Source organism: Poecilia reticulata, linkage group LG16, assembly GCF_000633615.1.
Source record: "Poecilia reticulata strain Guanapo linkage group LG16, Guppy_female_1.0+MT, whole genome shotgun sequence".
Lineage (NCBI taxonomy): Eukaryota > Metazoa > Chordata > Actinopteri > Cyprinodontiformes > Poeciliidae > Poecilia > Poecilia reticulata.
This window is the reverse complement of record NC_024346.1, coordinates 16,267,700-16,292,064: the sequence shown is the minus strand read 5'-3', so window position 1 is coordinate 16,292,064 and position 24,365 is coordinate 16,267,700. Positions and strand designations below refer to the sequence as shown.

The 24,365-nt window shown below is 40.5% G+C and overlaps 2 protein-coding genes across 2 annotated transcripts; both read right to left on the bottom strand.

The window, feature by feature from the left end:
* Positions 1-1,750: 1,750 nt before the first annotated feature.
* Positions 1,751-14,726, bottom strand: cdh17 (cadherin 17, LI cadherin (liver-intestine)). Its single transcript, XM_008432644.2, has 19 exons — positions 14,651-14,726; positions 12,616-12,672; positions 12,163-12,258; positions 9,905-10,042; positions 9,678-9,813; positions 8,970-9,128; positions 8,501-8,653; positions 8,063-8,268; positions 7,841-7,972; positions 7,608-7,758; positions 6,920-7,129; positions 6,763-6,839; positions 6,496-6,684; positions 5,686-5,930; positions 5,065-5,195; positions 4,232-4,450; positions 4,038-4,148; positions 3,700-3,816; positions 1,751-2,461 (listed from the first exon to the last, which is right to left on the bottom strand). The coding sequence occupies exons 2-19, from the start codon at positions 12,661-12,663 to the stop codon at positions 2,367-2,369; spliced, it is 2,613 nt and encodes an 870-aa protein (XP_008430866.1). The 5' UTR covers positions 12,664-12,672; positions 14,651-14,726; the 3' UTR covers positions 1,751-2,366.
* Positions 14,727-16,809: 2,083 nt separating this feature from the next.
* On the bottom strand, positions 16,810-20,314 carry gem (GTP binding protein overexpressed in skeletal muscle). Its single transcript, XM_008432645.2, has 4 exons — positions 19,141-20,314; positions 18,947-19,023; positions 18,462-18,666; positions 16,810-17,584 (listed from the first exon to the last, which is right to left on the bottom strand). Exons 1-4 carry the CDS (start codon positions 19,493-19,495, stop codon positions 17,301-17,303), a joined length of 921 nt encoding a protein of 306 aa, XP_008430867.1. The 5' UTR covers positions 19,496-20,314; the 3' UTR covers positions 16,810-17,300.
* Between the last annotated feature and the right edge of the window lie 4,051 nt (positions 20,315-24,365).

The following is a 24,365-nucleotide window of genomic DNA, read 5'->3' as shown; positions in this document are numbered from 1 at the left end:
AATTCTTATGAAAAGATATTTATCGAAATAAATGATAAACGATGCGATAAATTTCCACCCCCAGATCAAACATACATTAGCTAAGGGTCAGAAAACTGAAATGATTGCTATGCTAACGACTGTGATGCTAATAGTGTATTCCACACTTAAGCGTTTCAGATTGATTAATGTTACCATGAAGCAAAATGTGTTTTCAAATGATGACCTATGTGAACGGATTAATATTTTCTCCATGTTTTGTTTATATATTTTGAAAAATTACCAGCTTTGACAAGTAATTGGAAACAGCTGGAAATCAACGAAGCTTCATTTACTAGTTTGTTAGTTTTTATTTAACAATTTTAGGATGGTACACCAAGCCTGGACAAAATGCAATACCAGGATGATGCGTGGAGAGCACAGAGCAAGCCCTTCGTATATCTTCTTGTTCCAAAAATCAATTTAATATATGGTCCCCGATTAAGAGACCATCAGATATTAAAGTGATAAGAACAGAGACTATGATCTGAGTCAAAAGGCCGAGAAACGATGCCACGAAACCGGGGAGGAAACCGGGTCTTTCTGGCCGATCTCAGTTTGACTCACGGTTCACAAATTTTAATATTATTTTAAAGCTACAACAGAAACAGAGACGTTGTTAATTTTATTTTATGGTGCTTTAATATTGGTATGTTGCGGGGAAATTAAACTACATCGTTACTGATATGTGGTTTACGTAACTACGCTTTCGTCCAACAGGAAGCAGAGAAGCGAATGTGACTCCCAATGACTTTTTTTCACATAAAACTATTATCTTCGTGGCTAAAATATTCCTGTTAAGATGTAGTTAGTTAAATAGACTTTACCGATGGAGCTACATTAATGCGTGTTCGCTGTAGCTGGATTGTTTGCTTTACTGCAAGCTTACTGTTAACAAAATTGCAATTTATAACCTGCAACACAGTCCTGTTAAGCCGTAATCTAAGCAGCTAAGAAATGAAAAATAAGTTATAAAAGCTAAGATCAACAGAGTTTCTATATTTGGACAAACGAACCTCTCTGGTGGTGACTAAACGGCTGAAGGACAATATTTCTGCATGTCTGTGAAGAGTGTGGGTGAGATCTGATGGGAAGAGGCGGTTCATCCATCAGGTCGTTTACTCTGTCTTTCATCCACTTCCACGCTTCCACCTTTCAACTTCTCCACGCACCTCTGTTGTGGAAAACAGCGTTGCTCATGATACAGATACAGATGGACTGCAGACATAAACAGCGGGGTCGTGGCTCCGTCCTTTGGCTTCTGGTTCCCACAGCAAGCCAGTTCACCGACTCACACACGTGACACACGGCTGGGAGTGGGCGCATGTTCCTGGGAACACATGCGGGCCCCCCCCCCCCGTCTCAGCCCTCACTTGCATGTGTGCTTGGGGGGCCTCTTTGTGCTGCGTAAAAAGCCCACAATCATGCCATCTTCCTTTCAGCACAGCTGACAATCTGCGGCCCCGTCTCCCACTGTCAAAGAGATGACTCAGAGCATCACTCTGCGAGGCTGCGCCGCGGCCCCGGATGCTTAGCGACAGACTGGCAACCAGAAGGAGGAGGGGATGCAGCAACACCAAACGCAGAGTAAAATCTACGACGAAGAAGTAACAGAGGAGACGTGTAAATCAAGAGTGGATGTTGGTTATGTCACCACCCCCCATCACCTGCAGCAACGCGCGTCTTTCCTGACGTTGAGCAGGGGAGACAGAAAAATCCAGTGAAAACCAAAGTAGATCCCAGGTTTCTGTTTATTGGGAAGCTGCACTTTACAAAAACAATCCAATAATTGTTCATTTGCATGTTACTTAACATCAGCAGACGCTGGGGCCTGGGAGGAAAAAAAAAAAAAAAAAACATTAAATCATTTTGAAACGATGAAACTGCTAATGAGGCGGTCTGAGAAAGCCATTTTAATACATTAAGTCAAAGAGCTGTGAGAACGCTCAGCTGGCCAACAGTGACTTTAGTCTGTACAGCACCTAGTAATCAGACTCCACTCATAAAACGTTTGGCATGAAATAAACTAAAATAAATCAGAAAGCTTGAAAGTGAATAAAGGGATTTTCTTAAACTTTTCTATGTAGTTCTCTTAGTTTACTTAACAGCAAGGAAACTCATCTTAATAAATATGGATGAGCTGGATGCTAAATCACATCTCACTTAGTGAAACATCCAAACAATAAAGACTAAACGTTCCCAGAGAAAGAAAAAAAACACAAGATGCATTCTAACAGTTTCCAGGCAGGTTAGGGAAGAGAAAACAGATTGTGTGTATGGCTTGCAAAACTCCTCTTAGGTAATTTGTGATACTTTCTGTATATAAATAAAACGTCACACTCTTGTCTCTACATCATGGGCTTCCGCTCCCCGTCTTCTGGTTGATTGTTGCTGTTGTTGTTGTTTCTACTTGAGCGCTTGACCACTACGATGAAGATGACAACTGCAACGAGAGTAAACATGAAGTCAGTTGAAGCAGAAACATTTAGACACAGAAAGGTTTTTTCCAAACCTGAATCAGTTTCACAGCTTCATTCAGGAAAAATGGGACAAAATGTAACTATTTGTGGACGGGTAACCCAAAATGTTAAAAACGGAGTCGTGGAGTTTAAAAAGAATTTCATCAAACACTAAAGGAAATTAAAAAATACTATTTTAAAGGGGCAGTGTTATGTGTTTTTCAGGCACATGGGGCCAGTTTACCGCACAATCAAGTATCTATGTTACCTTCAATTGTTATAAAAATACAATATACAGCTCTGGAAAAAAATAAGTGACCACTTAAAATGATCAGTTTCTCTGATTTTACTTTTTATAGGTATATGTTTGAGTAAAATGAACATTGTTCTTTTATTTTACAAACTATTGACAACTTGTCTCTGAAATTCCAAGCAAAAATTTAGTATTTATTAGCAGAAAACAAGAAATGGTCAAGATAATGAAAAAGATGCAATGCTTTCAAACCTCAGATAATGCAAAGAAAACAAGTTCATATTCATTTAGAAACAACAATACTAATGTTTTAACTCAGGAAGAGATCAGAAATCAATATTTGGTGGAATAGCCATGAGGTTTTCAAAGGGGTTCAGTGCAGTGGAGTCTCTTAATGTTTTCCAGAGCTGTATATATCAAACATCACTTAAAGAAATTTGACTTTGATATTTAATGGCTTAAAATTGGGCCTCTGTCTCTTTAAAAAACACTTGTTCTTTCTAAAACTCCACCTTCAGTAAATCATCACATCACTCCTCTATTAAACCTCCAACAACATTTTTTCGATGAAAAGTAGCTCATTTAATGAGCTCAGCACTTCCACCAGGTGTTTGCTAATTGCTGCTGGCTAGTCTGAAGGAGCTCCTCTGTGAATAGAAAGCTTGGAAACTGCAACTCTGAGGATACGCTCGGTCCACCCAGGCGTTTTTTGCACAGATGAATGGTTGCCACGGAGACTAAAGGATTTCTCAAACATGTGCAAAAAAAATCAAGCCAACACTCCAGGTATGTTTTTGATAACATTGAGGGAATAACATTATAACAAGACGTAAAGCTTAAAAAAAGTACATTTTACAGAATACTGCCCCTTAAATCAGTGTAGTCTGATTTAATATCATATAGAGAGAGAAGAAACTTTTTTTCTGTAGTACGTCTGAACCTCTGGTTTCAACTTTATGTCTGACTTACCACAAAATCCCAGAACGCCGACTAAGATCCCGATGGTGAGTCCCATCGGAGGCTTGAAGCTCTTTCCGTGTGGTGGGAGGTAGCAGTAGCCGAAGGTTGTACAGTTGCATATTTTCACTGGAAAGCAGAGCGGAGACATGGAGTGAAGCATCATTTTGCCTGAATTTAAGTCTTTCTGTCCTTTATGTGTCCACATTCTTCACTTTTAGGCAACATGCCGCAATTTGCCGTCATTATCCGTCAGGTACAAGAACTGAACAGAAAAAGAGCTCTCCATAAAAGAAAAGGAGAAAAAAAATTGAGGTTTAGTTTGAAGACAATTTAAACAAATAAGTTACCCTCAAACGGGTTTGGGATGCCCATCCCTGCTCTGTCTTTAACGGTGATCTGAAGAGTGTACGTTCCTTCCTTCAGGGGTTTTTTGGTCAACTGCAGCTGAGCAGAGGAATCTGCACAGAACCAGGTCAGCAAAATCTGAGTCAAGAAAACCACATCTCTGGATCATCTTTTTCTTTTTATTAAACAAGCGTACCGTCAAGCTTCGTCAGCTTCCAGTTGGGAGATTTCTTCGTAAAGGCGAAATCAAAAGGACCAGAGAAGGGGTCGTCGTCTGCGTCGTTAGCCTCGATGATGAGGGGTTTGACGTTCTGCATGCAGATGAAGTCGTCGCTCTTTGTTAGTTTGGGAACGTTGTCGTTGACATCCAGCAGCCGGACGTGGACGACGCGCACGGAGGACTTGTCAGGATTCTCTGAGGAGGCAAATCAGGGACAACGCTAACATGGACATGAAGACAGACAAAATGGTTGATCCATATTTACTTAATGCGGGGCAGACGTAATATTTAGGCCTCATTTAAATATTCATACTTTTAAAATGTCAAGACAGCATTTAGGCCTGAAATATTCAACTGACTTCAGAGTTCAAAGCTTATACCAAAATAACATTTAGACTTGTCAAATCTGGACTGGATTAATCTGCGTTAAAAAAGCATTTTTTTTAAAGTTTGTACTTTGCCATTTTTTTATTCAGTACTTTGTTTGGCTTTAGAATAAGAACCACAGATGTTTAAAACCCAAAGAGGTTGAAAAAGCAGTAAAATGTCAAATTTATTTTATTTCTGAAAGAGTTTCTGAAAGTGCTGGATAAGTGATTCAGGTATAAATCACAGAAAAGACGCTTTATTTTCAGAGATCATTAATTTTATTTTGTGTTAAGGATATAATGTGGCATCTAACCATATTTCCATGCTATGTTTAAGTTCTTTCATGTTCATCCAAACTTGGAAAAGGACTAAATTAAATTCCCTACCAGTCCTCAGATCTACATTTCACAGTAATTTGCTGCTATTTTGCCTGCACTCACTCTTCTCGAAGGCCGTGACAGTGACATCAAAGGTCTCCAGTGTCTCTCTGTCCATCTTGGTTTTGGTCTTGATCTCTCCTGTGGCAGGATTGATCTCCAGCCAGCCCTTGTCGTCGCCGTCCAGCTTAAAGCTGCACACAAACACATAACCATCAGCAACCGCTGGAAGCTACAGCTCAACTGTGACAAACACTCACTCTGAACTTCTGACCTGTGCAGCAATTGTGCACAAAAATAATCTGTAGTTTTCTTCAACAGATTAACAAGCCAACATTCAAGCTCTAGAAGCAGATTATCAACTAGATTTACAGTGATATGTTTCTGTTTTCCGCTGTGGGTAGATTTAGCAACTTCAGGTAAATGTATTAGACTTGAGGTGAAGAAAATTTTACAATTAAGTTAGAAAATAAAACAATGAGCGATGTGTGTTTGTGAAATTGCCTCTTGAGACACAGTTTAGGGTAAAAAGAAACTATAAAAGCAACTCAAGATTAGAGTAGCCTTTCCATCCTGCATCTTGAGTTCCTCTTTAAATGTTCATCTCTTCTTTGACGGACTGGCGAAAATGAAACATTATGACGTCTAAAGCAGATTTGAGAGAAGCAGCTGAGCTCTCTTTACCCGATCTCTTCCCCTTCTGGGTCTTTTGCGTTTATTTTCAACAGCACTGATCCCTTTGTGAAGTTTTCTGGTACGACGACATCCACGGTGTCCATCGTGATCTCTGGGGCCTCGTCCACATTGTTGACGCTCACGGTCAGGGTGGCGGTGGATTTGCTGGTGTACTCCACACCCTTCTTCAGCGGCTCTGGGTTACGAGCATCAATCTGGAGGTCGAAGGTGGAATGGGACTCGAAGTCCAGAGGCTGTGGAGGCAGAAAACGAACTGCTTAGAGAGGCTGGATCAAACAGGTGGACATTGTTTTTTAATTCACAATAAGTCATTTGTATTTCAACTACATTAAAAAAAAACAATGCAGCAAAAACATTTGTTAATAAGTGTTCAACTATTTTGTTGTTTTGCTTCTCTTTTGCTTTTCTTCTGTTTTTTTTGTTTTGTGTTTGTATTTCCTTTAATTCATGTGAAGCACTTTGAAAATGTGCTTTATAAATAAAATTACCTTTACCTTTACCTTACCATAGCGCCCCAAAGTCTCCTTAGCAACGTAATTTTAGGAAGAAATACCAGAAAACAAAACTTTTTCTGTCCTACCATTACAAACGTAAACACATATTTTGCTGTCAGATAAGGCTAAGATTGAGCTTTTTAGCAGCAAACAGTTCACACTGGGTTTGCCATGAAACAAATGCACATGAACACATGCACATTGTAATGTACGATGGAGGATCCATAAGGCTGTGGGCCTCTTTATCCCCTCAAAGTTCTGCTAACCTTGCTGGAGAGCTTTGCTTTAAGATTCCTAATGTCACCTTTGCAATGACGACATATCCGACTCCTTTGCCGTCAGATTCCACAGTGAAGACGTCTCCTTCGTTTCCGCTGGAGATCTCGAAATTGATGTTGGAGCTGCCCGTGTCAGGCTCGTCTGTGTCCGTGGCTTTGATGGTCAGCACCGTGCTGCCCACCTCAGTGTCCTCCGGCAGACTGTGGTTCCCGTACTTCAGACAGAAAACACACTCAGTGAGAACATCATCCAAACAACTCCACTAAAACTAAACACTGATCGCTGCACTCACGTAGTTCTCCTCAAACACGGGCTCCTCCTTGTTCACGCCGATAACCTTGATGATCACCTTGCAGATGGTGCTGAATTCTGGGTGCAGGAATTCATTAAAAGATGAAACTCTCCTAAGGTTTACCTTAAGATGTGTTTGTAAACGGTCTGAGCGTTACCTGAATCGCTGACTTTGACATCTAGGTTGTAAATATTTTGTTCTTTCCGCTGAAGCAAGCGCACCGCCTGGATTCTTCCATCGGTTTGGTCAATAGAGAAGCTCTCAAGTGAGCTGGGTGGATCTTGTGAGCTGATGGTGTAAGTCAGTAAAGATCTTATAGTTCCTGGTTGGTCGTCGTCACGGGCCAGAAGATATCCCACTTCACTGCCTGAAATAATAACAGTTGGAGTCATTCAGAAACTCTCCAACAAATTATCACAGCTCCTACGACTTACACATGTTCTCTGTCTTAAAAGATGCTCCTAATTAGATATGTTGACCAATTAAAGCTGCTTTATGTAACTTTTATATGTAAAAACGGCTTTTGCATATTTGTTAAAACTATCACTATGCCTTCAAACAGATTTTTTTTCTGTGAAAAAAAAATCAAGCTCCTCTGCATTCTTCATATGGACCTGCTGTCATCTGAACAAATACACCTCTCCATCACTACCAGTCAGGACCAGGAGGAGGGTCTTAGCGCTGTCAATCATCCTTGAGTATGAAGTAACACATACATAAAGGTGTATGTTATTTTAGTTTTAGTTTGTCGTGACCAAAACCTGGCTGGAGCAATAGCGAGATGAATAAAATCTGTTGCAGCTGCCCCATTCTGGGTGTTATGTTATGTAATAATCACAGCTTACCTATTGGCTCGTTCTCCTGGATCTCCAATTCAGTTAGCTCTTTTTCACACACAGGCTTGTTGTCGTTCACGTCCGCCACCAGAACCTGAATCTCCATGGGTGGGTCCACCTCAATGTCATTGGCGTCTTTTGCAAATACAACTAAAATGTACTGAAACAAGAGCAGAGTGATGAATGTTGGATCTTTTCTAATCCATGTTCTTAAGGAATATTTTCAAGGCTCTGTTTTCTACCGTGTCTTTCTCCTCTCTGTCCAGCTCCTCTGTCAGAAGTATTTCTCCGTTTTCTTTAATCTGGAAAGGGAACCTGAGCTCTCGCTCCTTCTGCACTAACGAGTAGCCTGCATCAGGGACATTAGACTGGACCTGGATGCAGAAACAAAGCAGAATATGAGAGTCAGAATCTGCCTTTTAGAGTTGAATTAGTGAGATTGTTTTATATTTATATGTTCTGACCTTAGCAATAACACGAGGATAATCTCCTTTTAAGTTCTCCTCAATAGTTAACGGCCCAGGGTTGACCCACAGGTTGGGCTTCACAATAATGTAAACTCTGGCATTTGCACTCAGGGCCGTCTCTGTGGCCCCGTTCTTGTCCTGAACACGGACGAACAGGACGTAGTCGGGATCCTCCAGAGGGTCCAAGTTACGCCTCTTCATCTCTAACCAGCAGGAAGAAAACTAAGATTAGAACTGCTGCATATCCAGGGTACAAAAACCCGCTCAAAACATTTAATTTGGTGACATTAACTTGTCTCCCTGAATGAGCTCAGATTAACACCCAATTATCCACATTTTGGTAAACTTGAATCAAAGTGTATCAAAGTAAAAGATGCTAGCTGATGATTTTTAGGCCCAGACTGATTCGAGCATCTGGGATTTCAGGGAACAAACCTTGTGTCGCCACGCAGCTGAAGAATGGATTTTGTTCATACAGGATGTTCGGTCCTGGACAGTAGTCATCAAACTTTGCTTTCAGAGAATCGATGCTCCGCTCTTCTCCCCTGGAAAACTGGATTCCTGGTTTGGCCTGCAGCATTTCTTCTCCTGTTGAAAGAGACACTGATTAAATATCGATTAGCAATATTTAATCTGAGATGCTCAAATTTAAAACTGTACAGTTTCTGGCACATTTAAATTAGTAAGAGTCAAAATCACGCGACAGATTCAGGAAATCTGCCTCCAATCAGTATTAATCTTGGCTGGACAGGATGATCTATGTAATCTGGATTTACACTGCCGCTATTCTGATGGATTACAGGCAGAGAGGACAGATTACAGACTCTCCCACAGACGGTGAATCTTGCTCAGCTTTGCCCGGCCTCGGGTCTGTGCTCATGTGTGAGGATGAATTTTATTTTACCCTCTTTAGTGGTGGAGATATCTCCGGTTTTGGGGTCAATCTGGAACAGGAAGATGTTGTTATTGTTGGGGACCTGGCTGACCAGGCTGTAGCGCAGACGAGCGTTGTCAGTCGTGGGGTCGTCCTGGTCGGTTGCAGACACTTGGATGAACGGGTCGTCTAAGGAGAGAAACAGAACCGGAGTTAAGCTTATTTTACAGAGAAAGGTTGACAAGAGTAATTTAAAACAGGCCCTGGATCAAAGGTGGGCCTACAAAAATGATTATAGATTCTTAAATAAATAACTTTCATGTTTGACTCCTTACTGGCTTCATAATCTCAAAATAAAACGAAATAGGCAAAAATAAGAGAGAGATTCACAGCTAATGTGAGCAAATCTGTGGACAGGATAATTACTAGTCTTAACTCCACAAATATGGCCTTTATAAAAGACTGTAAGGAAGAAAATCAATGTTAAAGTAAAATTTCTTACGTTTAGAATTTGTATCATATTAGATATTTATGGATTACAATAGGCTTTATTGAGGCGAGTTGATCAATCTATCGAAGTAAAACAAAAGCCTTTTATATGCAAAAGTAAGATATATAAAATTACTTTGTTGGTATATTTTGAAACTTTTTAAATGTCTCAAATATGCATAAAAATAACAACTCTTCAACAGCAGAATAAATTAAATATCCTCTGATGAAGAGTCACAGAAAACTCACCTGGTTTTCTCCTTTCAAGAATCGTAGCTGTGTAGACAATCGGATTGAACCGTGGAGGGTTGTTGTTTATGTCCACAACATTAATATTCACAGTTATTGGGCCGGCCACTACATCCTCATCTTGCATTCCCTCCACCTGGATGTAAACACACCATGCTGCTCATGAGCTGCGTTTCCACCATAAATCATGAGTTTTTAATGCATGAATAAAAGACAGAGTTTATTACGGTGAACACATAGTGGTTGTTGTTCTCAGACCAGTCGAGAGGTTTGTCCAGGTAAAGCCAGCCTTCCTTGGACATTTTAAAGATGTCCATGCCTTCTCCGCTCACGCTGAAACTAGTAACACCTGCAGGGACCTCAAACTACACAGTGGAAAACGGGAAAGACAGGAGAACAAAGATTAGACTCAATACAAAGATATATTTCTCTCTTTGTTCTTAAATTTATTAAACGTACCACAGAGACCCGACAGAGTGACTTTTTCATCTTATTCAAAAGGTTACAAGAAATTATGACTAATTTTATCACCAGCTGTAATTTTCCTCTCACTTAAGGTCTTAAGTTTCTGTGTTGGATTTGTGCTATTAGCTTGTGATTTTAGAGGTTTACAGTTTAGAAACATTGGTTTCTTTTTGCTCCCCATCACATTTTATTCACCACTGAAAAACCTGTGCAAAACTTTTTTTTATTGGAGCGGCATAATGTGATTGAAAAAATCTTTTTAAACCTGACCTTTAATTTGATTACATTTATTTAGTGGAACAAAAAAAAACAATCCCATGTTAAAGGAGTTTAAATAAAATCAAAGGTTGTAGGAAAACCTTTCATTACTAATACACGACTTTCTACTTTCTTGTTCTGGGGTATAAATATGAGGTGAAGCAGAGGCCCATTTGTCTTAGGAATGCTTAAAAAATAGAAAATATGTGTAAACATAACAGAAAGTTAAGGTAAATATGTGCTGAAATTTACAAGTCGGAAAAATGACAATAAAAATAGCTATTTGGACAATTATCAAAGTTTATCTTGTCACGACAAACAGAGATGGTAAACAACGTAAAAACAAGTCTCTAAAGCTTCATGTTAGTGGTCTAAAACATTTTAACTATGGGTGCATTAAATGTGTTTTTACTGTAAAATCCATAATGGAGCAAAAAAAAAATGTACACTTTGGACATCTGAAAATCTATTTCCAACGTGTAATACATTAAAAATCAGAAAAATATGTTTGCTTTCACTTTCTAAGTTTATCACATCTCTTCTAAGAAGCAGGTTTAAGAAAAAAAAGCAAAAAAGCTCAACCCATAAGAGCCTCCACTGACGAGGTGCTTTGAATGCAGCATGTTTACATGTTGAAAGTGGTTGGAGATAAATTGGGGAAGGACTAAATATAGAGGAAATAAAAATGGTGATCAGTAGAAAATGGGCATGACTCAATGCTAAGTTGACCCTCAACTGCAAAAACAACCGAAATAGAGTTCATTCACCAGAATAACTCAAGGACTTCTGGTACTCTGGCTTCTCTTCATCTCGAAGAAACAAACTTGTAGAGAGATTTTATTGCACATAGTCAGAAAAATTACTTTAGAAAGGATTTTGTTTCACTGGATTTGGCCGTTTTCAGAGTAAAGAAGTCTTAATATAAATGCACATCAGGCTTTGCAGATCTTGTTTGGCTAAATTAAAAAAACATGGGTTGTTTTCCTTCCACTTCAAAATTATTTGCAACTATTTCTGCTGGTCTGTCACACACTGTTCCACTGAAATACATCAAAGCTTGTAGTTAAGATGTGAAAAAGTTCAAGGGGTGTGAATACATTTCCAATGCATTGTACATGGCCAAAAAAGAAACGGTATTGTTCAGTGTTTTCCAAGCGTTGTTCTTTAACTTTTTTTTTTTTCTATTCGCATTTCATAACCAATCATGTTGCTGCAGTGGCGCAAAAAGTGGGTATGCAGGGTATGCAACGCATAGGGGCGCAGCACCAGAGGGGGCGCCAAAACCCCGTCTGGAGGGGGCGGCGCGCCGATGATGTTTTCCCGTACACTTCTGCGCGCCTTACGCTCCTTCTCCTCGCGCACATAACGAGGTAAATGTAGCGAGTTTTACTCTTCACGTATCGTCGCCTCGGGGGGGGGGGGGGGGGGGGGGGGGGGGGGCGTCGCTCCTTCACCCTGACGTTCCTTCCCTCGGTCGGCGGGAGAGTGGGGGGGAGCGCCGATCTATGTTTTTGCATCCACCTGAATAATGTGTAGTTGCGCCACTGTGTTGCTGGCCTGTTTATCAATTAACCACATCTTTACGAGTCCTAACTACTTAAAAAGAAAATTTTTGTGAAAAATAATTACAATAAAAAAACAGAAACTCCCAGTTTCAGCATTTAGTATTTTGTCTTTTTTTCAAGTTTAAATAACTCTGGTTTCCTATCTAGACGTTTTTTATGATCCAAACTTCCCTGATCTTCTTCCTCTTGTGTTTTACCTGATGCACCGGATAGGGCACTGCCGTTGCCTCGTTCACATCTAATGTAACGTCCACAAACGGGCCCTTCAGCTCCTCCAGGTCCATCCCTGCAGCCTGTCGAGGCATGAAGAGACGGGTCAATCATTCTCAAGTACAGCAGAGCTGAAAGTACAACTAAAAGTCACACAGAGGCGACATTAATCTGGTCAAACATTGAGGGCAGTTATTTATTGAGCCAAAAATGCTTTCTACATTCCTGTTGAGCGCAGAAGAGCAAAGTCTGAAGACAAACTGCAGATTAAAGCTTCCTTTAAAGGCGTATAATCTCACAGAGAATAGCCGCGGTACATTAAGACGCTCCTCTGACGCTCCAGATGTAAGCACTATCACACATCGTTAACAGCTTCATGGTTGAGATGAATATGTATCAAAGGCCGGCAGAGGCAGCAGTTGGCGGTGCTATGTACTCACAATGCTGAGCAGGAACGGGAGCAACAACAGATGCACCATGGGTGTCATTACCACAGGCTGCGAAGGAGGAGGAAGAGGAGGCGAGGTGGGAGAAGGGAGCAAGAAAAACAAAAAGCGACAAAATCAGAACGGATTTCAAACAACCAAAAGCATCTAATCTCTTTTACCTCGGGGCTTTACCAGGTGTCTGCATGTTTGTTGTGTAAAAATACTTTAATCTGTGTAAATGCCTCACTTAAATCACTTATTTAAACTCAGAAACAAGTTACACATGACTTTAATACGAATGAATTTGCTGTTTTCAGCTCTGGGGATTTTACACCAAGGTTGCCAAAGTTCAGCGTCTTCTACATGTTTACTGGAAACTTCATTATAGCTACTGATGGTTCATTTAAGGCCTGAAATCCAAGTCTAAGAGTCAAACCTTTTGAATAAAGGGTTTCCATGACACAGGATATAATCTGGGCTTATAACAAGAGCACTTTGATTTAAATTACCTAGAGAAACTCAATGAATCAACTATACAGGGACAAAATATTCTTAGGTGTAAAACATGAGGTTTGTTGTGCTGCATCATGGGTCTTGCAGTTTTGTCTATTTCCTCATTCACAGCAACCAGTTACTGAGTGAATAAATATCAATGTATGCTTTTATATTTACAAATGTTGACAGAAGAAGGAGATAAGAAACATCTAAATGTATCATATTACTGATATGCCTGGCCATATTTCAGCATTTAAGGTTATTTAAGACTGAAGAAACACATTTTTATCTTCTATCTTCAGCACAATGAGTCACTGATTCACAAAGACATCGGCCACACCAAAAGGAAATTTGTCCTTGAGTCTGCACGTGTGCACACTCGGAGCTGAATGGGAGCTTTAAGTTCACAGAGACTCCACCTTCCTGGTGAATCAGCGACCTGCCCTGCAGGACAAACTGAAAGCCAGCTGGTTTTCTGTCCTGTAAATCAGATCCTGCAGGGCTGAACTGTGACAGGTCGTTTAAAGATCCCTGCAGGGTCATATTTTAATGCTGCTTGAATGGCTACAATAAAGTTTAAATGTGTATATATGCGGACCAGAGTGATGAGGAATGATCCATGTGGGATTCGTTTTATTAAAAACAACCCAGTTTGACATGAACGTTTGGCAGATTTACAGCATAAAAGCTCAGTTGAGATCACTTATTGTGGTAGATGACTGTTTGAATAAACGTAAACAGAAATACATATGAGTACAGAAACACAAATAATAAGAAATCTGAACAAAATTAAAACATTGTAATTACTAGAATGTTTTTTCTTTTATATGAATGTGACGGTAAAGCCCCTGGTTTGGGACTAGCAGGCGAAGGAGTCAAGTGAAGTCGACCCATTTAGTGAAGGTGACATTGACTCTTGGCTGATGACCTTTTCATTTCACAACACACTTAGTATCAGCACAATCACCACAGACTAATAAGTTTAAAAAAAACTTTGTTCTTTGAACATTGTTCTGATATTGAATATCAGATTTAATAAAATAATCAGTCTGTTTATTGGTTCAGTTTCACCTCACTGGATACACCCTATCTATTGATATATTTACCTGGGTCAGTTTCATAAAAATCAAATAAGGAAGTGATTTGCTGTGAAGATTTAACTCTGAAACTGAAACTTAGAATGGCAGCACAATACAAGGATTTCAGATTATCTCTTAAACCTTCAGCACAATGACTAAAACAGTCAAAATTCACCATTCATTATGATAAATACAACATTTTTATGCATTTAATAGTACATATAAGAAGCAACCTCGAAAGCAAATTATCAGGAGTTCATATATGCCAACGCCTTGTTCTGGGTCTCGCCAAAGTCAAGTCAAGATCACAGTAATCTGGCAATAATCTGAAAACGCTTGAGAAATGTACCAAATAATCTACCAAAGTCAAACCGAGCAGCTCTGTTTGCCTCTATTTTACACCCTAAAGAAGTTCAGCTTCAGCAGGCCGGACCCTGACAGAGAGCGAGACAGAGGAGACAGAAGTGGCTTACCTTACAGCGGCGACCAAGTGAGCCAAACCTCAGAGCAATCTGAACAGCTTCATCTCTCTGGTCAAACGTTAACCCGAGTGTTAACCATCGTGTTTTATTGGACCTAATGATTGTCTAATCAGCCTGCCTGTATACGTAGCCGGCCAATGAGGTGGGAGCTCACTTGCTTGACAGAGACAGGAAGAGCAGGACATTGAGACATACAGAAGACAAACCCATTATCACCTGATATTAGCTGTGAGCTTCACAGTTTGACTCAAACACAGGAAGGTTTCTTCTTGTTTTTAATCAACGGGAAACAAAAGCAACCGATTTGTAGGCTAATCCTTTGAAGGATTAGCAATTTTTAATCATCACATAGTTTGATTGTGAACAAAAGTTTAAAACAGGACAAAACAATGTATGAAATACAGGAATTTCCTAAGCAGCTCAGAGATCTAACTTTCTAATTTCCCCTCAGACTTTGCCCTCTGGACCTCGGCCCTTTTTCTTGGGAGATTTTCCATTGGAGGCACAGCTGATAAGGAGCCGTACGCTGAGACCAAGGGACGGACAGATTACTCTGACAGTCTGTTGTTTCATAAAACTCTGAGAAGTCATCTGCAAGGTGCAGAAGGTCATGGCATGCATGAAACTATTAGAAAGTTAGACGTCAAGCTCTCAACATCAGCTGCTCCAAGTCTTCCTGCGTACCGGAAGCATCAAATGTCAGAAACGTCCTGCAGCTTGGTGGAAATCTTTGTTTTTGTGTCTTGCAGCTCCAGTGGGAGGTTTGACTTTAACCATTATGGGAATGAAAGCTTTACCTTTTTCATCACAACAGAAAGATTCATCTGAAGTGTTGGTGGGATGAAATTTTAACAAAATTGTCTTTCTGCAAATTCACAGTAAGAAAATGAGTGGTCAATATTGTTGTGGATTTTCTCAACTCGTATTTAAATAAACTGTCAAAAATATGGGCAAATACCCCGAAAAATATTTGGTGAAACAGCCCACTTTTAGTTAGACTCATCTGAAAAAACTGACTGACCAAAACAAATTATTTTCAAAATGAAGATATGTACTATCTTTAGCAATGAAGCATGGTTTAAAAAGTCTGGAAATAATTTTTTTCATACTTTATTTTCTTTTTTATTTAACTTATCTAGGCCTCAAATTGCTTTCTTTTAAACCCTGAAGGCTTGATAAAAATTTGCAGCTACTCTTGCGAACCAACCATTTCTCTTCTGGAGTCATCTTCAAGGTCACACATGAAAACACTGAGCTGCTTGGAGAACTCGAGCTTAGACTCCATCACCTAACACATGAGGCAAACTGTCGAGCACAGCAGTGGCAGCATCATGCTCTGACGCTTGAGAATCGAATAATGAAAAAAAGAATAAGCACTTGGCCTCAGCAGCTAAATAGTTCAACTGTGACACAGTCTTGCTTTCCATGATGCTAAACTCTCAAAATTTGCTCTTGGACGGACGGAGCGGGCTCACATCAATTTAGCAAAGCTCAAATCTAATGGGAATGATGCCGCCTCTGGTTGAAATCTGGAAACCGCTTTGCCAAGCAGAGAGGACGTAGTTATGCTGCATGAAGCCTGATCCCATCCTGAGCCGAGAGCTTTGCAAGCTAAGCTAAGAAAACGGTGTGGATCCACTAAATCCGTCTGTGAGCGAATCCCGTTTGATTGGCTCAATATTCAAACCACAGTGTTGAAGGTTCGGCAGACGAAGCCATGAATTCAGATGGAAGTAACTCTGTTATGTAAAGGATTGGACTGTGTGAACGCCAGCATGCTCACAGCCATCTGCTTGCTTTCCCTGAAATCCTCGTACGGATCGCACAGCAAATGCTGCCTTGGCAACAGACTCTTCCAATTATTTTCCACCTTTGAGACAAAGTTCAAGTTTAGAATCTGAGCTTGAAGTTCAGCGTCGCTCTGTGACCCAAGTCCCGGCCGGTTCGTAAACTTTTTCCATCCTTAAAATGACACCCACTGAGGGGACAGGTTCCGTTTCTCAGCCTTACCGTCACCGCCTGACTCATCCTTTATCAGCTCAGTTGTGTCGCGGTTAAATCCTACTAGTGTGAATCCTTTGTGTGCTAAAGATGAGTCATCCATTTTGATTTCTCGTCCACGACGTTGAAAAGACACACAAAAGGCGGGCCCTGCTGCGCTTTCTTCCAAGCAGAAACGTCACTTTATTTCTTCAAACAGTGATTCAAAAGTAGCAAAAGACAACACATCGACTTGTTCTTACAGTTAGCGCATAAAACACTGCAGCATAAATAAAAACTAAACGTTTAAGTATCACACAGGTCTTAAAAAGCACATGTAAGGGAATTTTTAAGTTATTTACGCACTTGTAAATGAAAAAAGTGAGAAGAAAGAAAACAATAAAAATAACTTTGTTTTCTTAGTTTCTTCTAAATGTCCCATGACTTATGAATTCACTGTGAACTGCAGTCCATTCAGACTGTCAACAACCTGACGCAGACCTCCACCTCCACCTGAACGGAGGGCGGAAGGTGAACGCCAACTCTGAGCTCGTTGGGAGGCAGAAAATGTCCCCTCCAGCTCCGTCCACGGCTGCTTTTCTGCAGCCTTCAACCCGTCTCATCTGCTCAGGTGTTTTCCCCACCTGCATTTAGGTTTGGTCTACAGCACTGACAGATTGTGGCAGGACTTGGATTTGAGCCAGAACGCCATGTTGGGATTGTTCTTCGCCACCACCCTGTCGAGGAAACGCTTGGCCCTGACCGGAAGGCTCTCTCTGCGTTTGTCGTGGTGGACGCGCCTGCGGCGTCTGCTGTCGTCTTTGGAGTCTCGCCGCAGGCGCAGCTGTCTCACGATGCCGTAGAAAGCCTCCCAGACGTTGTGCTGCATGGCGGCCGAGGTCTCGATGAACTTGCAGTCAAACACCGCGGCGGAAGCACGGGCCTCTGGAAAAACAACAAAATGATTCGCTCAAAAAAAAACCTTCAGATGTCTTTGAGCTTGTAAAAACCACAACCACACAAATGTTGACGTGTTTTATGTGATAGATGAGCAAAAACTTTCAAGTGTAATAATTGTAGTTCCGGCTGAATGTTTGGCTCCGACCCAGTCTCCTGCCTTTTGGTGCCTTCAACATGTTTTCTGACAGATTTGCCTCATACTCAGCTAAATCAACTCACCACACATCACATCCGACAAGTAAAGAAAAATCTGGTATGCACCTTTTCCCAAGACGTTTTATCTCCACAGCTTGAGGGAAACGACAAAGGGACCCAACTTTGTACTTTCTGAGTTGTATGACATTAGGCCCCTTTATAGGCCCAAATGAATTGTATTAAAGTTTGGGGAGTTTTACAAATAGATTCAATACTCGAGTATTTGAAAATTAAGATATAAAATATTAATTATTTTGGGTATAAAATAGAGATACTGCTCTGCTCTGGGGATGTATTAAACCTACCAGGCATCAATTAACGTATGGAACTACCTGTTATTACCTATTATATTGTAATTTGAATTGGTAGAAGAATTTTTTTTGTGGTGGTTTGGGTACCAAACTGTCTCCAGCCCATGGGCCCCACATCCTTGTAAATCCGGCCCTGCACACAGGTCTCCTCACGGCTTTCTTACTTCCTTATCTTTCACTAAGGCCAGATTTATAGAGTGAATGACTAATTGTCAACATTTGGAAATACTTTCCATTCACTTATGTGTAACGTTTTGCCAGTCCATCACGTAAAATTAATTAATAAATGCTTAGAAATGTGCGCCAGATACTGAAAATGTTCAAGAGTTCAGATCATTTTTCCAGTGTCTTCTTACCGCTTGTCGACACTTCTCTCCGCCTCACCAGGTCGCACTTGTTCCCCACCAGGATTATGGGTGTGTGGCGGGCAGGACGAAAGCGACGTAGGGTTATCCGGAGCTCTGAAGCTCGCAGGAAGGATGCCCGGTCAGTGATGGAGTACAACAGCAGGTAGGCGTCGCCTATCTGCATGAAGCGCTCCTGGGTCCACTCATCACCTTTCTGCAAAGATTACAAAAAGTTAAAATCTGAAACACTAACAGCCCATCTGGTAGAGTCGCCTTTAAGCCATAATCAATGGAACATTGACCTACATGTTTATTTCTGTTTTTGATGATGGAACTCAATAAACTGCAATGTTTGTTCTCAAATTGGTAACTGTGTGATGTTTTTAAAGCACTTTGAACTGCCTTGTTGCTGATGTGCGCTGTACAAATAAACTTGACTGATGAAATAAAGTGCAGTGTAGCATCCAGGCTGAAATGTGGCCAACATATCTCACCTCTGCATCCCAGGTATCCAACAGGAGTATAGTTGCAGCCTCTCCATCAACTTCAATTTCTCTCTCAGACACTTCATCTGGAAATAAACATGAATTTTAAGCTTTATTCTAATAAAAAAAGTAGCCTATTAGTAATTCAATTATTAATATTTTTTAAAAGTTTGAATTGTTGTAGTAATTTAAACATGTCATACCTCCACACAGCTCGCAGTCGTCGCTGTCCATGCTGTCCGCTGCGCCGGCGAAGATGCTGGCGAACGCCGTCTTCCCGACGCCGCTGGCCCCCAGCAGCACCACCCTGTACGGGCTCCCGGGCTCCACCGAGCCCCCGGCGGAGTCAACAGAGATAACCGAGTCCGACGACGACCAGCTCCCGCGGCTTCCGTCCGACTCGCCAGCGGAACTGGCGCAGGACTTGGAGCGGGAGACGCACGCAGGGACCCGGGCGAGGAGGCCGTCCGGGAGGAGGTGGCTGCCCGGGTCGCAGATGCTCCAGCGGTGGAGCTCCGTCTGGAGGCGGAGGCTGTGCCGCCGCACACTGGAGAGCATGGTGGTGGTGGTGGTGGTTTAGGGTGAAGCGGTGAAACCTCTGAATGGTGTTTAAACTATTTTTTTCGGGGAAAACACACCCAAAAGTAAGTCTTTTTTTGATAATATCTGCTTTACTGGGTGTGACATTAGCAGCGTGTCTTCATCAAGTTTCTTTGGCCGAGGTGAAGTAAGTTGTGCATCGCCAAAGATTGGTAAATCCCGCCCGGAGCGACTTGTCCAGCTGGTGTGTCGTTTCTGTGTCCTCTGCCTCCTGTCTCGGTAATCTGCGGCTCTGTGCTCTGCTGGGGTTTCCCTGCAGGCTTTATATAGGGGGCGTACTGTTTTGATTCACGTCCACATGGCAGAGAGAGGCGCTTCATCTGTGTTAGTTTTCCTCCCCAAAAAGAGATTGAGGAATCTAAGCTTTCAACAATCCAGTTCTGCGAAGATTACAACTATTTCACGTTTAAAGATTATTCAAACGTAAGCGCAGATTGGCGCGTTAAACGTTTTACTGTTAAAATTTACTTTTCCACATACAGATGGAACATTTTTTTTGTTTATTTGGCTGTTATACAATGTTAACAACTAAAAGGTAATACATTAGATCACAACCTCTGCATCCACATCAGGAAAAATTACGCTGTTACTTCATGGAGTCACTAAATTTCTACTTATGGAAATATCTCTACTTGGTCATGTTTTAGACATGGAAACCATTTGGATGGAAAAAGAATAAAGGAGGGATGATAAACAACCAGAAAGATTAACAAAGAGATGGATTTTTGGATGTATGGATGATTTGTTAGAGGGCCAAACACAAATAGATTGATGAACAATGTGATGGATGAACAATGTGATGGATGGATGAACAATGTGATGGATGGATGAACAATGTGATGGATGGATGAACAATGTGATGGATGGATGGATGGATGGATGGATGGATGGATGGATGGATGGATGGATGGATGGATGGATGGATGGATGGATGGATGGATGGATGGATGGATNATGGATGGATGGATGGATGGATGGATGGATGGATGGATGGATGGATGGATGGATGGATGGATGGATGGATGGATGGATGGATGGATGGATGGATGAGTTAATACACAAACGGATGGATGGATACACAGCAATATCGACTGGACGTATAAATTCACTGACATCATGGACACTATGGTTTACTCACCATTAACTCGGATAAAACAATCAGCTCTATATTAAGAATTCAATTTCCATTTTGGGTTTACACCTTCTGAAATATCAAATTTGATAAGATATAAGGCATAAATATTATATCTGGAAGGTATGAATGTTTGTTTATGGGAGGTTGCTAGAGGACTAGACCTTTTAAAGAGTTTTTAATTTCCTATTCTGACCCTGGAGAAACAGTCTTTCATCTTTCTACATTACGACTGTATGCACAGCAGATTAGCAATGAAGCTTGATTTTATTTGATAAAAAAAAAACCCTGTAGTCACAGGGTTGTGACTATGAGTTAGTAGGGCAGTTTCACTTGGATTATCACTAAAAAATGTGCTTTTACCACATTGTTATGCCTGAAATCATGCACAGTACAAAAATAAGCTGTAAATTTGTTCATTTTTTACACATATTGAGTCGTTCTCGCTTAAATACAGGCTGGCTATGGAAAGTTGTGCAGCACAAATTAAGTTATTTTCTCCACTGCTGTGATTTGTATGAATGTCCTTGTTAAGAGCAGAAAGGAGGCAGACAAAGAAAAGTCCTCGCATTACTCAGCATTACTCATCTGTTCTCCTCATTTCTGAAAAACAGTCGACATCTTGTCAAACACGGCTATTATAAATTGTCTCCTTTCGCCGCGTGATTGAATAAAAAATGTCAAACAAACAAAAAAAAAAAAAAACATTAGGCTGTTCTCTTCTAGTCGTTTCCTACACTTTGTTTACCCTGCCGATATTTTTGACAGCTACTGTGACAGAAATGAAAGAATATTCTCCGAGCATCTGTGAGGCAGACAGAGGCGGGCAGTAAAACCGTGAGCTCTGTTCTGTGCAGCAGCTCAGCGGCCATCTGACTGCGGGCGGCACGTGTCGGGAAGAGGACGGCAAGCAGAGGATTACCTGACTTGGAGGGGAAAAATAAATAAATAAAGCAAAGTGGATGAACAGATTATCGATCATTAAAAACTTGAGCACAAAAAAATCCATGCGCTGAACAACCCAGAGATGTTAGAGAAGTAAATAAGTGTCTGAAATTAATAGCGATAAAAATGTTATTTTAAGGATTTCCACTTAGTTTTTGGAAGGGGTCCAGAAACGTCAAGCATATTTTTTAGCAAGCCCACCATGTTGCTGTTAAGTAGTTTTTCTAATTAAATTTTACTCACTCAGATGTAATGCAGTTAAGAATTATAAATGAAACTGTCTTTACATTAAAATAATGCAATTATTTTGATTTGGATTAATTCACCAGCTTAAAAAAAAGAAAATATTAATATTAATATCTGAATCTCCTGCTGCTTTTTTAACAAATAAAACTAATGAACCTCAATTAGCCACTAATGCTGATATCTTCTGAAATGCTTGAAGCGCTTGTGCTGAGATAACTCTTAATACGTATCGGATCACATCGCTGCTCTGATCTGCTGTAAAGTTGGATGCAGGAGTTCATGATCGCTGCTCAGCCTCCAACACCTGGTAGATAATTAACAGACATTACAACACAAGGAACAATAAATTATTTGCAAATCCTGCTTTTTCCTCAGCATTCTCTGTACTCAAGCATAAAGATGAAATGTTTCACAATTTTGGAAAGTTTCTTTACAGAATCAAAAGTGGGTGTTTTTTTTTCCACAAATCTGCAGGAGAATTAACATTTTAACACTTTTTAAAGGTTTTTTTTAATTACTATTCCTGAAATGTAATAATGATTATAATAGAATCAGAATAAATCCAAACTCAACATCACAGATCTGATCCCAGTTGAAGACGATTTTTCGGCCTGAGCAGCACCGGTTCCACGGTGAGGAACGATAAGGCCCAACGGTGAAAGACACGAGGTGCGGCTCCAAACTGATAACAGAGTTTGATATCAAAGAATCAGGCTTCAAACACGGCAGCTCATTTATTATGTGGGGAACCATTCGCTGCAGCTTATCTTCGTTTGATACCATCTTAGCAGAGTGAACATTTAACTCAGATCTACCGGCTGTCACATTATTGGAACAACAACAAGCTGCGTTTGAATCAACCAGTCGGTATTTTGTGAATGATGTTAAACATCAGCTCATAAACATGTGATCCTCGTTTTCAAAAACGCACGAGAAAAGCAGCAGAAATCTGTTGTAGGGGAGGGTTGTTACAGAAATTGTGGGATTATTATCATTTTTTTTTTCCCGCTGTTGTTTTGCTGAGACTTATGGACGGGGCTGCGGCCTCATCTGTGTGACCTGCTGCTGTGTATTACAGCTCTGATTTGATCTGCCTGACAGATGACCAGACTACATTAAAATCCCCGTTAAGTGCTGGAGGGGAACCAGGGGCAGCGGGAGGGAGGGAGGGACAGAGGGAGGGACGCTCAGGACAGCTGCCGACGGCAGGGGGATGTTGATGGACGCATGCTGAGAGAGAGTTGACCTCTTTCTTTCTACTCTTCCAGAAACACACGAGGCCACAGTCACCACCACGAGCAAACAGCCTGGTCCTCACCTCTCTCTAAACTTTATACATTTAAATAGATTTAAATCACATCTAAAACGACCACAGTTTGCTGATCTAGTAACATTTAAAACTGGAAGGGAATTAAATGATTGAAGGCTAAACAGGGATATGAATATTTGAAATCTGACTGAAACCTTCATAATGATGATTATTTGTTGTTTCTCTTGTTTGGATTTAATTGTTGATTCTGTGTAATCTGTTAATCTATGTAACACTAAAACTACGAATAGATTATTTATTTGTAATAAACATGTAAGGGTGAGCATGTGTAAAGCTTCACTTTATACCTTTTCGATCTGTACAACACTTATGAATATTTCTATTTGTGTGTCTGTGTGTTTTACATGGAATAAACTAAAAAAATGCTCGTCTTTTTAATTGTGACGTCATTTTCTTCATCCAGACTTACAGGTGAATAAGTGCTTCATTGAAATTTGACTTTTCCTTCTGTCACACGACTGATTTTCTCAGAACTGGTTCATTTATGATCAACCAATAGTCCGCCTCTTGCTGCCAAAGTTACAAACATCTGGTTCAGGTGCACTTCCTGATTAGTAAGGTCATGTTTTTGCCTCTAGTTTGACCCTAAAAGGCTATTTTTTTCTACTTTTTTTTACATTGCTCTCCGTTCAGGTGCAAACTGTGGTGATTATTCAACCCAAACGTTTTTTGTCTATATTGATCCAAAAATGGAAAATAATGCAATCAAAGCCTATATTTTTCTAAAATTAGCTGCAATACTTCCTTATTTTGCTGAAAATTATCTTTTCAAATCAAACCTCTAATGAATGTTTATTATTCCTGTTAATTCATTTCACATGTCAGTAGCAGCACATCACAATATTTCCCCTCCTCTTGTTAGGAACAAGAAGAAACAGGATCATCTAATTTAAGAACATTTAAGTTCAAAATGTTACTTTAACTTCAGATTTTATTACTTCTCTCTTCAAAGCTCTATGTAGGTTCAGATCGGAGGAGAAGAGCAAATAATTACTAAAGGGTGAGAGAAGGGTAATCAATATCTATTGGATTCCAATTTCAATCACAGAGGACAGTCTGCTTTTATTACCAGGGTGAAATATTAGATATTAATCCCAGTGGACTGTCCAGGAAAAACTGGGTTCTCGGTCAACAATCAACAAATTATTCCCCATCAGCTGCAGTGCGTCTCGTTT